The 16726-nt window shown below is 42.7% G+C and overlaps 1 protein-coding gene across 1 annotated transcript in view; it reads right to left on the reverse strand.

Annotated features, from left to right (window-relative positions):
- Positions 1-16726, reverse strand: part of LAMA4 (laminin subunit alpha 4) — a 583946-nt gene that overhangs the window by 218287 nt on the left and 348933 nt on the right. The window contains exons 14-16 of the mRNA XM_086926829.1: positions 13511-13627; positions 9067-9215; positions 8734-8878 (exon numbers count right to left, since the gene is read on the reverse strand). Coding sequence (XP_086782955.1) covers positions 8734-8878; positions 9067-9215; positions 13511-13627 — 411 coding nt within the window. The remainder of the gene's footprint in view (positions 1-8733; positions 8879-9066; positions 9216-13510; positions 13628-16726) is intronic.

The following is a 16726-nucleotide window of genomic DNA, read 5'->3' on the forward strand; positions in this document are numbered from 1 at the left end:
TTCCATGGTATTCATGCAATACCATTGCACAAGCAGCACTCCAAGGTACAGCAAGACTGTTCAAGCTTCACTTTTTAACATTTGTATGGTTCTGCAGTACCTCCCGGTGCTTCCACGGAACCACACAGGGCTACTCTAAATCCCACAATAATACCATGGGTCCTCACGGGAGTCCTTGCTGAGTCTAGTGGGAGTCCTGCGAGACCCACAGCACGAATATAAAGCCCCTACCCTGCGCCTTGTATATTAATTGTTTTAAAACTCAAGCCACTCAATTCCCTCTTTTGAATGGCAGCAGCAACAATTCTGTTGATGTTGTGGCCAACCAAGCAGATTGCTGGGTCCTGCAAGACTGGGTAAGAAGTCCCTCTCACCCAACTGAGTGGTTAATTTTTTTTATTTGGTGTTCTGCAGGAGTACAGCAGTGCCAACCATATAGATATCAATACATTGTGACCTTCAATTTGTCAAAAAAGGCTGAACAGTTTAACACCAAACCACAAACAGCATGCTATCTGAGTAGACATCTAAATTTGGTATAATTCTGTTTGGCCATTTTCTTCTGTATCGCTTCCCCAAATTGCTATGGGAAATTGCATGGGAAAAATGTTTTTGGGGATCCCACCCCGTTTTAACAGCCTCCACTTGACAGATCACCTGACACATTCCATAAAGGAGCTGATAAACATTTTTGCTTGACAGTTTTGTAAAGATTAATCAAAATGGCACCAAAGATATTAGCAAATCAAAAAATGCAATTTCTACTCTGACCTAACTCTAATGACTTTGAGCCTGGTTCACAAATGTAAACTTACACTTTTGGGTAAGTTTACTATTGTTTGCTATTGACAAAGGTATTTTAGAAGTAGTGTCTTTACAACTGTGGAATCTGAATACATAAAAAAAGGCCAGTCCTATCTTTTTATGTGCAGAAAATCTGCAGTCGGAAAGATACAATTTATGAAATACCTTTGGGATTAGCAATCATAAAGTTCACAAAGGTGTGAATTTATCTTTGTGAATCAGACCCATCGTGGTAACCTGAGAAAGGGAGCATGTTGGAAGCGTATGTCTTGACTGCCACAAGATACGTAGTGAGTTATAGAGTTTTCATACTCCATAATTAAAAGGGGGGCTTAATATTGCGGCATAGAATAGTAAGAGCATGGATGATCATCTGATGCACACAAGGAGCTGTAATCTGCAAAAATGTACCTTTGTCCTGTCATTTCTGATGTCTAGGTAGTTGTATCTAATTCTGTAGACTGCATCATCAGAAGAATAAGGACATATTAGGTGCACTCTACAGATTGTCAATCAAAATAGTTTGTTGCTTAACGCTCACATCCTATGAATAATGGCTCAATAATCCAAGCATGTGTGCACTAGAAGTAAGAAGCAATCAGTGAAGTATGATATTGAAATTCCACAAAAGTATAAACATAGTGTAAGTCATCAATGGTTAGTCTAAGACTACTTCGAGAGCAAAAAGTGATGCATGCCTCTGTCTAACAATCGGTGTAGATGAGAACTGGAACCCACCTTCTCTCAGAGGAATAGACATTCCTTACTGAAAAATCAAGCATAACCTTGATAAGCGTATGAGTACAATAGTAGACAAGCATTGGAAATGCAATAGGTCTCGGATTTATTTGAGTTAGAGCTAATGGCATTGTAAATGGCAATGTCTTTTTGCCATATGTTATGGAGTGTATGCATGTGGTGTGTAATGGAATTATGTGGTTTGGATTGGAATTGTTCACCCTGCACACTCGCACACTGTTCACCCTGCACGGTCACACACTGTTCACCCTTCACGCTCACACACTGTTCACCCTGCTTGCTCACACACTGTTCACCCTGCGCGCTCACACACTGTTCACCCTGCTTGCTCACACACTATTCACCCTGCACTCTCACACGCTGTTCACCCTGCATGCTCACACACTGTTCACTCTGCACTCACCACTCTGCACTCACTACTCTGTACTCACTACTCACTACTATGCACTCACTACTCACTACTCTGCACTCACTACTCACTACTCTGCACTCACTACTAACTACTCTGCACTCACTACTCACTACTCTGCACTCACTACTCTGCACTCACTACTCTGCACTCACTACTCTGCACTCACTACTCTGCACTCACTACCACTCTGAACTCACTACTCACTACTCTGCACTCACTACTCACTACTCTGCACTCACTACTCACCACTCACTACTCTGCACTCACTACTCTGCACTCACTACTCACTACTTTGCACTCACTACTCTGCACTCACTACTCTGCACTCACCACTCTACACTCACCACTCCGCACTCACCACTCTGCACTCACCACTCTGCACTCACTACTCACTACTCTGCACTCACTACTCACTTCTCTGCACTCACTATTCTGCACTCACTACTCACTACTCTGCACTCACTACTCTGCACTCACTACTCTGCACTCACTACTCACTACTCTGCACTCACTTCTAACTACTCTGCACTCACTACTCACTACTCTGCACTCACTACTAACTACTCTGCACTCACCACTCTGCACTCACCACTCTGCACTCACCACTCTGCACTCACTACTCACTACTCTGCACTCACTACTCACTACTCTGCACTCACTACTCTGCACTCACTACTCACTACTCTGCACTCACTACTCTGCACTGACTACTCACTACTCTGCACTCACTACTCTGCACTTACTACTCTGCACTCACTACTCTGCACTCACTACTCTGCACTCACTACTCACTACTCTGCACTCACTACTCACTACTCTCCACTCACTACTCTGCACTCACTACTCACTACTCTGCACTCACTACTCACTACTCTGCACTCACTACTCTGCACTCACTACTCACTACTCTGCACTCACTACTCACTACTCTGCACTCACTACTAACTACTCTGCACTCACTACTCACTACTCTGCACTCACTACTCTGCACTCACTACTCTGCACTCACTACCACTCTGAACTCACTACTCACTACTCTGCACTCACTACTCACTACTCTGCACTCACTACTCTGCACTCACTACTCTGCACTCACTACTCACTACTTTGCACTCACTACTCTGCACTCACTACTCTGCACTCACCACTCTACACTCACCACTCTGCACTCACCACTCTGCACTCACCACTCTGCACTCACTACTCAATACTCTGCACTCACTACTCACTTCTCTGCACTCACTATTCTGCACTCACTACTCACTACTCTGCACTCACTACTCTGCACTCACTACTCTGCACTCACTAACTACTCTGCACTCACTTCTGCACTCACCACTCTGCACTCACTACTCACTACTCTGCACTCACTACTCACTACTCTGCACTCACTACTCTGCACACACTACTCTGCACTCACTACTCTGCACTGACTACTCACTACTCTGCACTCACTACTCTGCACTTACTACTCTGCACTCACTACTCTGCACTCACTACTCTGCACTCACTACTCACTACTCTGCACTCACTACTCACTACTCTGCACTCACTACTCACTACTCTGCACTCACCACTCTGCTCTCACCACTCTGCACTCACTACTCACTATTCTGCACTCACTACTCACTACTCTGCACTCACTACTCACTACTCTGCACTCACTACTCACTACTCTGCACTCACTACTCTGCACTCACTACTCACTACTCTGCACTGCCTACTCTGCACTCACTACTGCACTCACTACTCTGCACTCACTACTCTGCACTCACTACTCTGCACTCACTACTCTGCACTCACTACTCACTACTCTGCACTCACTACTCACTACTCTGCACTCACTACTCACTACTCTGCACTCACTACTCACTACTCTGCACTCACTATTCTGTGCTCACTACTCACTACTCTGCACTCACTACTCTGCACTCACTCTTCTGCACTCACTACTCTACACTCACTACTCTGCACTCACTACTCCGCACTCACTACTCACTACTCTGCACTCACTACTCACTACTCTGCACTCACTACTCACTACTCTGCACTCACTAGTCACTACTCTGCACTCACCACTCTGCTCTCATCACTCTGCACTCACTACTCACTATTCTGCACTCACTACTCACTACTCTGCACTCACTACTCTGCACTCACTACTCACTACTCTGCACTCACTACTCTGCACTCACTACTCACTACTCTGCACTCACTACTCTGCACTCACTACTCACTACTCTATACTCACCACTCTACACTCACCACTCTGCACTCACCACTCTGCACTCACCACTCTGCACTCACTACTCACTACTCTGCACTCACTACTCACTACTCTGCACTCACTACTCACTACTCTGCACTCACTACTCTGCACTCACTACTCACTACTCTGCACTCACTACTCTGCACTCACTACTCTGCACTCACTACTCTGCACTCCCTACTCACTACTCTGCACTCACTACTCACTACTCTGCACTCACTACTCTGCACTTGCTACTCTGCACTCACTACTCTGCACTCACTACTCTACTCTGCACTCACTACTCTACTCTGCACTCACTACTCTGCACTTACTACTCTGCACTCACTACTCTGCACTCACTACTCACTACTCTGCACTCACTACTCTGCACTCACTACTCACTACTCTGCATTCACTACTCTGCACTCACTACTCTGCACTCACTACTCTGCACTCACTACTCTGCACTCACTACTCTGCACTCACTACTCACTACTCTACACTCACTACTCTCCACTCACTATTCTGCACTCACTACTCACTACTCTGCACTCACTACTCTGCACTCACTACTCACTACTCTGCACTCACTACTCTACACTCACTACTCTGCACTCACTACTCTGCACTCACTACTCACTACTCTGCACTCACTACTCACTACTCTGCACTCACTGCTCACTACTCTGCACTCACTACTCTGCACTCACTACTCTGCACTCACTACTCTGCACTCACTACTCTGTACTCACCACTCTGCACTCACCACTTTGCACTCACTACTCACTATTCTGCACTCACTACTCACTACTTTGCACTCACTACTCTGCACTCACTACTCACTACTCTGCACTCACTACTCTGCACTCACTACTCACTACTCTGCACTCACTACTCTACACTCACTACTCTGCACTCACTACTCTGCACGCACTACTCACTACTCTGCACTCACTACTCTGCACTCACTACTCTACACTCACTACTCACTACTCTGCACTCACTACTCACTACTCTGCACTCACTACTCTGCACTCACTACTCACTACTCTGCACTCACTACTCTTCACTCACTACTCTGCACTCACTACTCACTACTCTGCACTCACTACTCTGCACTCACTACTCTGCACTCACTACTCTGCACTCACTACTCTGCACTCACTACTCACTACTCTGCACTCACTACTCTACACTCACTACTCTGCACTCACTACTCTGCACTCACCACTCTGCACTCACCACTCTGCACTCACCATTCTGCACTCACCATTCTGCACTCACTACTCACTACTCTGCACTCACTACTCTGCACTCACTACTCACTACTTTGAAAGCAGGCAAGGCTACCGACTAATTTTACACTGGTCACGGTTAACACTCTTTTCTAGAAGAGAATAGACACGTTTATCTTGGTGGGTTGAATAAAAAAAAAAACACATGGCGCACCCTGGTGTCCAATAAAGAATAGGCGATCAGTAACGTGCACGCTCAGAGAGCAGACTGTACTGAATGTTCTCGGTACATTCGCAGAATCCTTCAAAGCACATCTGACATCATTCTTTGCTCCCGCCATTCCGGTCCTTTACACTGCAAACACTCCCGCAAGTCCATGCAATTAGAGGACATAACATTCTGAACAAGCACCTACCTCTCAGTGCCCTCAATGCGTTGCGAAACTTCTCGATGCCGGCCAGGAAGAGAGCAGTGATCGGCGCGCGGCGGGGACGCTGGCGCCGTGAGCGTGCGCGCGACTGAATCCGCGCGTGGCCAGCACTTGTCGCTCTCTCTCCCTTTAGGATTGCTGGGCGCGCCGTGAGCGTGCGCACGACTGAATCCGCGCGTGGCCAGCACTTGTCGCTCCCTCTCCCATTAGGATTGCTGGGCGCGTGCCCAGCTCTTGTCACCTTTTGTCGGCTTTGGAGACTGAAACGATTACAATAGTTCTCTGCTGAGAACGCGCTTCGCGCGTCTCTAGGCCGAGAGCTAAAAAATGGTTCTGAAATACAGTAGAAGACGGCATGAAAGGGTCATAGCTCAATGCTTTCTTTTTTACTTGCATAAAGTGTGTAGTGAGTTATTTTGCTTCGGTATGCTTTGCTTTGACCAAGTTTATGAATTTCTGATCAAAGAAATCATATAAGTAAACAAACATTGGCTTGGAAAGGGTTATTTACTTGTAAGGGGCGCACTGCTTAACATTTGATGCAATAGATTCAGCTAATTCACTGTTCGATGTGAGCTGCAAAAGAGGCTGAGGGGAAAACCCTATACCCCTCCAAGACGTGTCAACCTGGGTTAAACTGAGTACAGAGAAACTGGAATACCCCTGCACCCTTTTATCAATTATAAACAGTCAAAAAGTGTTGACTCCTAGTGAGCACGGACAAAGCTGAGCCATTAAACAATTAAAAATTGATAAATCTTCAAGTCTTTCGGTGGTGGGTGGTGTCTTTAATGTTCATAACAAATAAACCATCCGACACGTGTTTCGTCGCTTTATGGGACAATCTTCCCGTGACTCCTCAGGGCTACGAAAGCTGTAAGCAAGAAAAGGAAGTCGCTCTATTGGTGATAATTCCAACCCGACAGGGCTCTGGACTCGTGGGTGGAGGTAGCGTAGTTGAATGTAAATCTTGCCAGTGCGGCTATGAGTAAACAAACAGTTGGGAAGCAGAAGGTTCATAATGTGTAAGTTGCCTAACGCTGTCAGGGACAGGCTGGCAGCGTAGGGAATTGTATCTGAGAGCATCAAGGAATTGTGGCAGGTCACAATAGAATTATAGGTTGCATAATGTGGCAGTGGTGCAGTGTCTGGCTTATTGGGATTGGCTGAGGGCTCCTTCGGTTGCGTGGAAGTAGTTCTTGAGAGACAGGTAAAAGGTGCATATGGAAGTGAAAGAATTCATGTCTTAGGATAAAGTGGGCCAGTCAAGTGGTAAGTGAACTGCAAATGAACAAATCTAGGAATGGATAAATGGGGGTTAGAAGTCGGAAGACATGGAAGGGTCTGGGGCAAATGCGGCATCTAAGTAAGAAGAAGAATGTGGTATGAACATGGTAAGGAGGGTGAACAGATGGTGGATATATTTTTAATGTAAGGGGGTTAGAATTTGAAAAAGGTTTGATTTTGCAGAGAAAGAAAATAGGATTGTTGTCAGTAAGCTAGCATGTGACCAGGATTTTACATCTCTTTGTCACATTTTAAGGGATATTTGTGAAAATAGTAATGTGTAGACTCAGAACCTTGAAGTACGTTGTAGCTTTCAAATTGTTTGTACCTTCAGGTCTGTGTCAGTCCATAGCTAGGAAGATTTAGCTATTTTGCAGTCCGTGTGAAAAAGGTCAAAAGGCGTTCAAACTTAACATTAATTTAAGGTAAAAATCATATTATATTTATGGAGAAATTGTGAATACCTGTTTGTCCCTATCTATATTTTAACCTTGTCTTTTTTTCCAAATAAGTCACTTTGCGTCCTCCCTACCCAGCTGACTAAGGAGTTATAAATACTGCTTCCCAAATCCAAAATGAAACCAGGCAGATATACCACACCATTCAGAAAAATAGTATAAAGGAATTGTATTTTCCCATGACAAACTACAAAAATTATTATGGCTTAAATGAATGAGGTGAAACAATGTGAATGTGTCTTTACTTAAAATAAAAGCAGGGAAGCAGGGGCCAGATGTACAAAATTTAAATTTTGCATTTCCTAAATACTGAATCGTAAGATACTGCTATTTAAGAAATGCAAAATAGGTTGTACAAAAAGAGCAATTTCGTAATAGTGATTACTACAGAGTATAAATCACTACTAGGGAATCGCTATTTAAAAAATATTAGACCATTTGTTCCTATAAATGAGGAAATGCTAAAGCAAGGTTGACTATCGGTCTAAGGGCCCCCTTGATGTACCCTGAAAAATGCAGTGCACATGTAAAGTGAACACTTGCCCTAAGGGCATGTGTGTGCTTTATAGCACTCGAAAAAAGCATTTTTTTGTGCTTTTTCTAAATTACTCATGGCTAACATCGACTTGGAGTTGATGGTTATTGCATTAGCTAAAAGAAAGGTATGCCGTTTTTTATTCATTCTCATCTATGTGCATGGTTTCTTACATATGGATTCAGAGGTGCATATGTTTATTATTTTTCCAGCTGGCCTGCTTTTGTGCTGTATTCATGATAAGGCAGGTAACATCAGTTGTCACATCTGGTGCTGTGTATTGGGACCTCCTCAAATGTGTCCCCTGATAATGTTTCTATTTAAATAAGGTGCTCATGCACTATTGGGGCACTACATGATTTTAGTGACCCTGGCACCACAAAAACAGCCTAATATTTACAGTTCATTCTAACATGTACTACTCTATAATATGAAGTTAGGTAGCTGTCTTCATAATTACTTGGCAAACTCAGTGGAAATGAAGAAAGAGTAAAGAGCTAGAGCTGGTTGACATTTGCTGATAAAAAAAATAAGACCCCCCCCCCCCCGAAAATGACTTACTTCGTTCACTCGCTCTGCAGTGGTCAATGCAATAACTGCTGTTTCATTGGCTTCTTCAATGTAATTTGCAATATTTTCATAGACATTTGAGGCATTCAATGCTTTTTGAACCAGGCCATTGGTGTCAATAATCTGTGATGAGCTTCTGCGTTAAAGACAGAGATGGGATAATTACTTTACATTCAATATGAATCAGTGTTACTTAAATAAAGCTTGCATCATGTCCAATACTGACTAATTTTAAAAACACTTTATTTAAAAACACTACAGACCTTATTTAATGTAAACTGCAAACCACTTAAAATGCACCACCTTTCCCCAGCTGTGTGTTACCTTGTCAGCTCATCTGCCAGTCCTTGCAGCTCCTGGGCATAGTCCACTGCCCTCTGCACCATGTCCTTGTCATAGCGAGACAAATTCGACAGCTTTTCATGTAGTTCTTTCTTAGCACCATCAATTTCTGCAGAAAAACTGGACACATTCTACAAAAAAGACATGAGATTGGCACTTAAAATACTAAAGCTAAAGTTCGGCTATCGAAAAATCCTCTAAATGAATCTTATAGAAATATTTAACAGAAACAGCTTTTGTCCAAAAACTACTAGATGAACTTTCACTGTCAGACATGCATACTAGATACAATATTGTTCTGTTATGTTAAAAGTATTTATAGAGCGCACGTCTACCATAATGTTTCATTGCGCTAAATAGCTAGAGAGAGCATAACAACATCTGATGGTTGTTGGAAAAACCAGGTGTTGAGTGCCTGTCTGAACTTTATATAGTTGTGCGCCATCCTTATATTAAGAGGAAAGGACTACCATGTTTGCGGAGCCATGACAGAGAAGCTGGGACCGCCCAGTCTTTTTTTTTTCTAAACATGGGTATTTAAAGAAAATTGTGAAACGATGACTGTAGTGTCCTGTTGAATGCATTTCCTAAATCTGGAATTTATAAAGGTTGTCCTGATCACAGCTAGGGCGTTAAAAATAATACACCCTAGTTTTTTCAATACAATACTTTGTTCCATGGGGAGCCAATGAGATCTGTCAGAAGGGGGTAATTTGACAATGTTTACGCCGTTTATATGCCAGATGAGCTGCTTGATTCTGGACAACGTGGAACCTAGAGAAAAGAGTCTTAGTGAGTCCGATATAAAGAAAGTTGGTGTAATCAACACAGGATATGACCAAGGATATGACAAGCTGGATCAAGGCTTTGAAAGTCTGGAATTTAGAGATTTTTCTGATCCTGTGGTGTGATAAGAAGCAGAATGAAATGACTGCATGACTGCACTTGGCTGGGGCTTCAGGGATAACTCCAAGGCTTTTGACTGATTTCTGTGGGATTGGGGGGGAGGGTCCCCATATCAGTAGGCCAAAAAGAGGCATTTCAGTAGACCATTTCACTTTTGTTGATGGCAGCCTCAGTTATATCCGTATTACGTTTGAGATGATTGCTATTCATCCAATCACAGATAAGGTGTATATTGTTTTGGAAATTTTTCCTTGACCAGGGAGTCTAACTTAAAAAGTAACCGAAGATCGTCTGCATAAATGTAACTAGTGCAATTCATGTTTTTAAGCTCATGAATAAGGGTGCAATGCATATTTTAAAAAAAGATGCAGTAAGAGGGAAGTGCCTTGAGGTACTCCACAGGTCAAATGAACTTCTGTTGCCATAAAGGGGGTAGGCCATATTGACTGGGAGTGTTCCTTAAGCAACACTTTAATCCAGTCTAATGCCAAGCTGCGAAGCCCAAGGGCCTCGACACAGTACACCAATATACTATGGTCGACCGTGTCAAAGGCTGCTGATAGGTCTAATAGAACTTATGCTAATGTTGACTCACAGTCGCACTCCTGACGCATATCATCAACCACTGAAACAATTACTCATTCAGTCGAGTGTGCTGTGCAAAAACCGACTGGTTTCAGCTCTAAGAACTTTGTGCTAGATGTATCAAAGGATTTTACCCATTCTGTGCCTATAGAAAAATGTGTTCATACTTACGGCCCTTAGATTCCTCAAAAAAAGAGCAGAGATACAGTGCCACATGAGCTTCCAACAATTTTGCCAGGAAAGGCAATAGGGATAATGATCAATAGTTTTTCAGTGCGGAGGGATCCTTGTCCACTTTCGTCTGTAGTGGCGGGGTCTCGTGGCTTAGTGGGCTAGTGCGGCCACTGTAGAGGCCGGTGTTTGACCTCATAGTCACAGGTTCAAATACCAGCAGGTCCACTCAACCTTTTGTCCTTTTAGGTCGATAAAATAAGTACCATTGAGTTGGGTAACAATAAACATATTCAGCGCCAAGATACCCTTCTGGGTGAACGTGCACTTTACAAATGCTTATTTTATGTTATGGAATTACCACAGCATCTTTAAAGGTGCTCACCCTAGACCAAGAGAGACATGAAGGAGGGCCAGAGAGGGCCAGAGACGGTTGAAAAGACAGTTTTAAGGAACTTCCGCGCAGGAATTTTTGTGTGAACCCGGGTTTACCTTGGCCAGGAGTTCCAAAAAACGTTCATTACTAATAGAGGGCAAGGTAACTAGTGTAGTGATGTTCCTGTCTTCAGGTGTGGCACAATTTGTAACCATACTGGTAGATATACTGGGCCAGATGTATTAAGACTCTGTTTTGAGATTCCCTAATTCTAAATCCTTGCGATTCGCAATTAGGAAATCACAAAACACCATGCATGGAAGTGTGTTGAACACTTTCTTTCATTTCCATTGGGTTGCAAATGACATACCTTATGAATATTAATGAGGTAGGTCGCATGTTGCGACCCATTAGGAATTGCAAAATTCACAGGGATTGCTGAGGTCAGCAGACCACCATGTCTGTGATTGCTTTTAAATAAAGCAATCTTTTTTTGTTGTAAAGCAGCCCGTTTTTGTAAAAGAAAAATGAAAAGTTTTCATTTAATTTTTTAAGAGCAGACAGTGGTCCTTGGCCTTCCATTCTTCTTCCTGCTTCATATCAAAGTCACCCCTTACTCTAACAGCAGCCTCAGAGCAAGATTCAGAAATTCCAACCACTCATACACATGCTATAATGACTCTAATGACATATCTGCTGGGTAAGATGTTTCCATAGTTATGGAACTAAGTCTTATCTGAGGAAGCATTTCTTAGTCTGTCACGTAAATGGAGTCTGCGCTAGTTGGACCTATGTGTGCCCCCAATTAACGCCATTCTCCTTGTAATCGGCACAGAGAGATGCTGTGTGCAAGTATTGAAATTCTCAATTATAATAAGTAATGGAACTGTGTCGGAAAAAGAGTAAGACTCATAGGGGCACATGCATCAAAGTAGGCTTCTGTGATTCCTTAATTACGATTATTAAGGAATCACAATTAAGGAATCAAAAAAGCCTATGCATGTGGAAACCGCTAAAAAAATAGTGAATTCTAAAAATTCCTTAATTGCGACTCATAAATTGCGAGTCACAATTAAGGAATACCTCCCCATTCATTCCCATGGGCCTAGTGGCCCATAGGAATGAATGGGAAGACATTCTCAATTTGCGACTCTCAATTAGAGAAGCGCAAATTGAGAATGCAATTTCAAGGGTGCCAGGGTGTCAAAAGGACACCCTGTTGCACCCCTGAAATCTGCATATGAGTACATCTTGCACACACACATGCCCCAAGGGTATGTGTGTGTGTAAAATGGAACTTTGAAAAATACACTTTAGTGCATTTTTAAAAGTTTTTGCAAATTACCATGAAGTTCAACTTCATGGTAATTTGCTCCCCCTTTTAGCGAAATCGCAAATTCTTATACTTTAATGCATTGCATTTAAGGAATCTCAATTTGAGATTCCTTAAATGCAATCGCAATTTAAGTAATCGCAATTTTGCGATTTCTTAAATTGCGATTTTGCATTTGGGATGATGCATCCCAAATGCAAAATACTGGTTGCAAAGGGGCAGATTCTGAGAATCTGCCCGCTTGCGACCGGTTTTTCCTTTGATGCATGTGGGCCATAGTTATGACGATTACCGGTAAGGAATGAGGACATTTGCAAGCGACACTTGGATGAATTCAAATATTGAGGAGTGTCAGAGGTGTGGGCTATGAGCGCAGAGGAAGTCACAGCTTTGGAAGTGTTACCACATGTTTATAATGCATCTCACCTATACCTGAACTTCGAAATGCTCACCTGAATGATCCAGTTAAATGTGCAGGTATTTAAGGAAAGTACATAAATGTTTCACATATTCAGATGATGGTGGAGGAAGGCAAGGAATTTCATAAAAAAATATTTTGAATATAAAGAAAAAGAAAAGGAAAATATCTTTCCAGAAATTCCCAATTACTAAGCATGCGAAATCCCTGTAAATCATGGACACGCACATCCAGTGCAAAAAAACTAATTCACACAAGAAAGGTACATAAGCTACATTCACATAAGTGTCAAGATTCTGTAATTCCTAAATTCCATTCGTGTAAGTCTCAGAGTTTTGTGAGTCTGCTTTCCAGACCTAAATCTTAGCAATGTATAGAGCTTTACAACATCCTATTTTAATCAGACCTAATTTGATACTGATTAAAAATGATATAATGACCAGGAGTAGGGGCTGAATGATTAAATTCCTCAGGATGTAACACTTTCGTTTGTGATGTCATAATGTAGTCACATTATAATCTACCCATGCGAATGTGCCACACAATTGTGTCAGATGATTGTATTTGGTGCCACAAAGTTAATAAAAGACTGCCTGTCTTTTAACTTTAATCTTAGGTCTTTATTTTAGGATCCTACCTTGATTGCTTCATTTATCCCTGCAATGATCAAACGAGAGTCATTCAAATCAGACGTTGCCATGATCAGAGTCTGGTTAACAACTTCTTCATGCTCCAACACTTGTTCCTGGTGAATCTGAAGCAGACAATTAGAAATATTTGGTTATAGAACCTATATTGCATGTTGTATGATGAACACTGCACAGGCTTTTAAGTTGAACATGGACATTTCAGATAGTAAGGCAGGGAAAAACTGGAAATTCAACCCCATTTGTTCTGTATATATGCATATATATATTGGGCAAGTACCTACCTGGCTGTGGAACACTAGGTTATTATGCTTCCTTGAGTAAGAGCTGGTAACCACCACTGAATGATGCACGTCAGTTAGAGGAAATATTAAAGACACCAACATAAGGCCAAACTTAGCAGTTAATATTTCTGCATCCTTCCCTGTAGGCATTCAAGTGTCATAGGCGCAGGAAGTAGAGGTGCGGGGGTGGGGGGTGCTTCACACCCTAAAATAATCGTGCTGGAATTCAGAAAGTGAATGAGCAATAAAGAGGGCTTTACATCTTATTGTTACCTTGCCACATCTACTGTGCATTCAAAGACAGACGTCAAATTGCAGGTTATGCCCCCTGTCAAATTGCTGCTTATTCTTTCAACATGCTGTTTTCTTTCTATGACTGCAAAGGGTTAGCATTTTGTAAAGTGAACTATGTAACAATCTTGCTGGGGTACAAGTAGTGTGAAAGGAACAGATCGAGTAAGACAAAATATTAATAACTGTAAATGAACTGTACAAATTAATGAAATTACCTCAGCAGTTAGGAAAGCACACATAAAGATATTGTTTAGCTTGATTGAAACATAGAATTTAAAACGACCAAAACAAATCAAGGCACTTTTCTGAAGCAACTGGTTTATTTATGGATGAAGAGTTTTTTTTTTTAACTTTATTTACCATTTCCAATAATAACATTCTTCAGGTACATGTTCACATAGCAACACTTTGATGCAATAAAGAAAAAGTTGACATAGCATACAATTGACCCTTTACCACAGTCCAAGTTGCACGGCCACTCCATTCTTAACAAGACCACTGTTACACTGGAATGCAATTTCTGCTCACAGGTGAGAAACCGAGCGATCTCAATTTAATATGACACGTGATAACTCAACCCAGCCCAGAGAGGACTATTCCAGATGGAGTTTGTGATAAAGAGGACTGAGCAATTTCTAGCAGATAGGCTGTCAGGGGCCCCCATATGTCCTTAGGTCTGGAGGTCACCAGCAAGGTAGAGGAAAACAAATTACTGTTAGTGTTGCAGTAAATCAGGCTGCTTAACCATGCCTTGACTGTGGGGATGCGCTTGCTCCCCCAGGCCACAGCTATTTCCCTTTTCGCTAATAATAAGGCTATTGAGGTGTATCAACGTAGTTGTTTGGGTTTGGGGGTGTTCCGAACATAACCCAAGTTGGCAACTTTTGGCGTGGGCAACAGATCTAGGTCAGTCATTTTACACAATGCTGATTATATCCCCCTCCAGTAGTCAGTAATTTTTATGCAATTCCAGGTCATGTTGGCAAAGTCTGCACGCAATGCCCCGCACTTGGGGCATGTTTGTGGTCTGGAATGGTCGACAGTATGTAGTTTTGCTGGAGACATGGAAGCTCTCCACAAAAACTTGAAATGCAACAACTTATGTTTGCTATCCGATAAGACTTCCTTGATTTGTGAGCAGCAGAATGTACATTGTGTGTCATCTATAGGGTGTCCTTGATCGGGTTCCCAAACCACTCAGATTCTAGTGTCTCTAGCAGGTAATAGTGACAAGGAGGTTTTGTACAATTTGGAAACTAAGTGGTCCCCCTGTGCGCTGGTGATCAATCTTGTCAGTGGCATAAAGGATTCAGGTTCCAGTGGAAATTCAGGCAATAGCGCAGTCTATTGAGCATAACTGTATCCGTGAAGGAAGCGTCAAGGAACTTGTCATCCTCTGCGCTATGAAATACCTACCCACTTTGTAATAGGTCCCTGAATGTATGTAATGCATATTTAACCAGTGTTCTTTGGACAATCTTTTCCTCAGTGACCGGCACCCATGGATTATTTACGAGTGGGATAGGTGACAAGTAGAACTTGCAGCCCCCGTTAACTGTCACCAGCTTACACCAGGCCCAGCTGGTCGTGGAGACCGTTGTATGTCAACAGGGTGTCTGGGTAACCATTTGGATAGGATCGTGTTTAGTGGGGCCTGGCTAACGAAGTCAGCTTCAAGCTTAGAGTAGGGGATTAGTGCATCCGGGTGGTACCATGGATATGCAAAGCTACACTGCGCGGCCAAGTAATAGACATGAAAATTCGGAACCCCCAAGCCACCTCTCTCAAATGGAAGGGTCAAAATGTCCCAAGTAACCCTAGGGTTTTTCCCGCCCCATGCGAGTCTAATGAGATACGAGCGCAGTGTGAGAAAGAATTTGTTAGGGAGTGGGATGGGTATGATTTTAAATAAATACAAGAATCTAGGGAGTACTGTCATTTTGATTAGCGCCACCCTGTCAGCTAATGAAAGAGGTAGCTGAATCCAATGCTCCACTTCTTGCTCCAGAGCGTAAACAGCTGGTCCGTAATTTAGTCAAATCACTTGCTCAGCCTCTGTGTGCAAATGAATCCCTAGATATTTAGTGGTGCCCTCACACCATGCCAGAGGAAATTCACAATCCAATTTAGTTGTACTTACTGTCAGCGGGAAAGTCTCGGACTTACTCAAGTTTATGGCTAAACCAGAGAAGCCACCAAAACGTATAATTTCTCTAATTAGATGTTTGAGATTTTCTTGTGGTCTTCGCATGTACAGGACAACATCATCCACATATAAAGATATTAATAGAGGCCCGTTGTGAATTGCATACCACAATGCAAATGTTTCTCCAGCAGGTGTCTAACCAGCGGGTCCAAAGCGATTATGAACAGCAATCACGACAGCGGGCAGCCCTGCCTGGTGCCCTGTGTCAATTTAAATTTGGGGAGTCTTCCATTCAGTCTAAGCCGGGCTGTGGCAGGGATGTAAAGTAGGGCAGTGAGTGCCATAAAGCCCTTTGGCATGCCCATTTTCCTCATAACAGCTAAGAAAAAGGACCATTTCTAAGGAGTCAAACGCTTTTTCGGTGATTAACCCCTTCCCTGCTCATGACGAGCTCAGCTCGTCATGCAGTACACTGGTCGTGT

The sequence above is a fragment of the Lissotriton vulgaris genome, chromosome 6 (genome assembly GCF_964263255.1).
Source record: "Lissotriton vulgaris chromosome 6, aLisVul1.2, whole genome shotgun sequence".
NCBI classification, from domain to species: Eukaryota; Metazoa; Chordata; class Amphibia; order Caudata; family Salamandridae; genus Lissotriton; species Lissotriton vulgaris.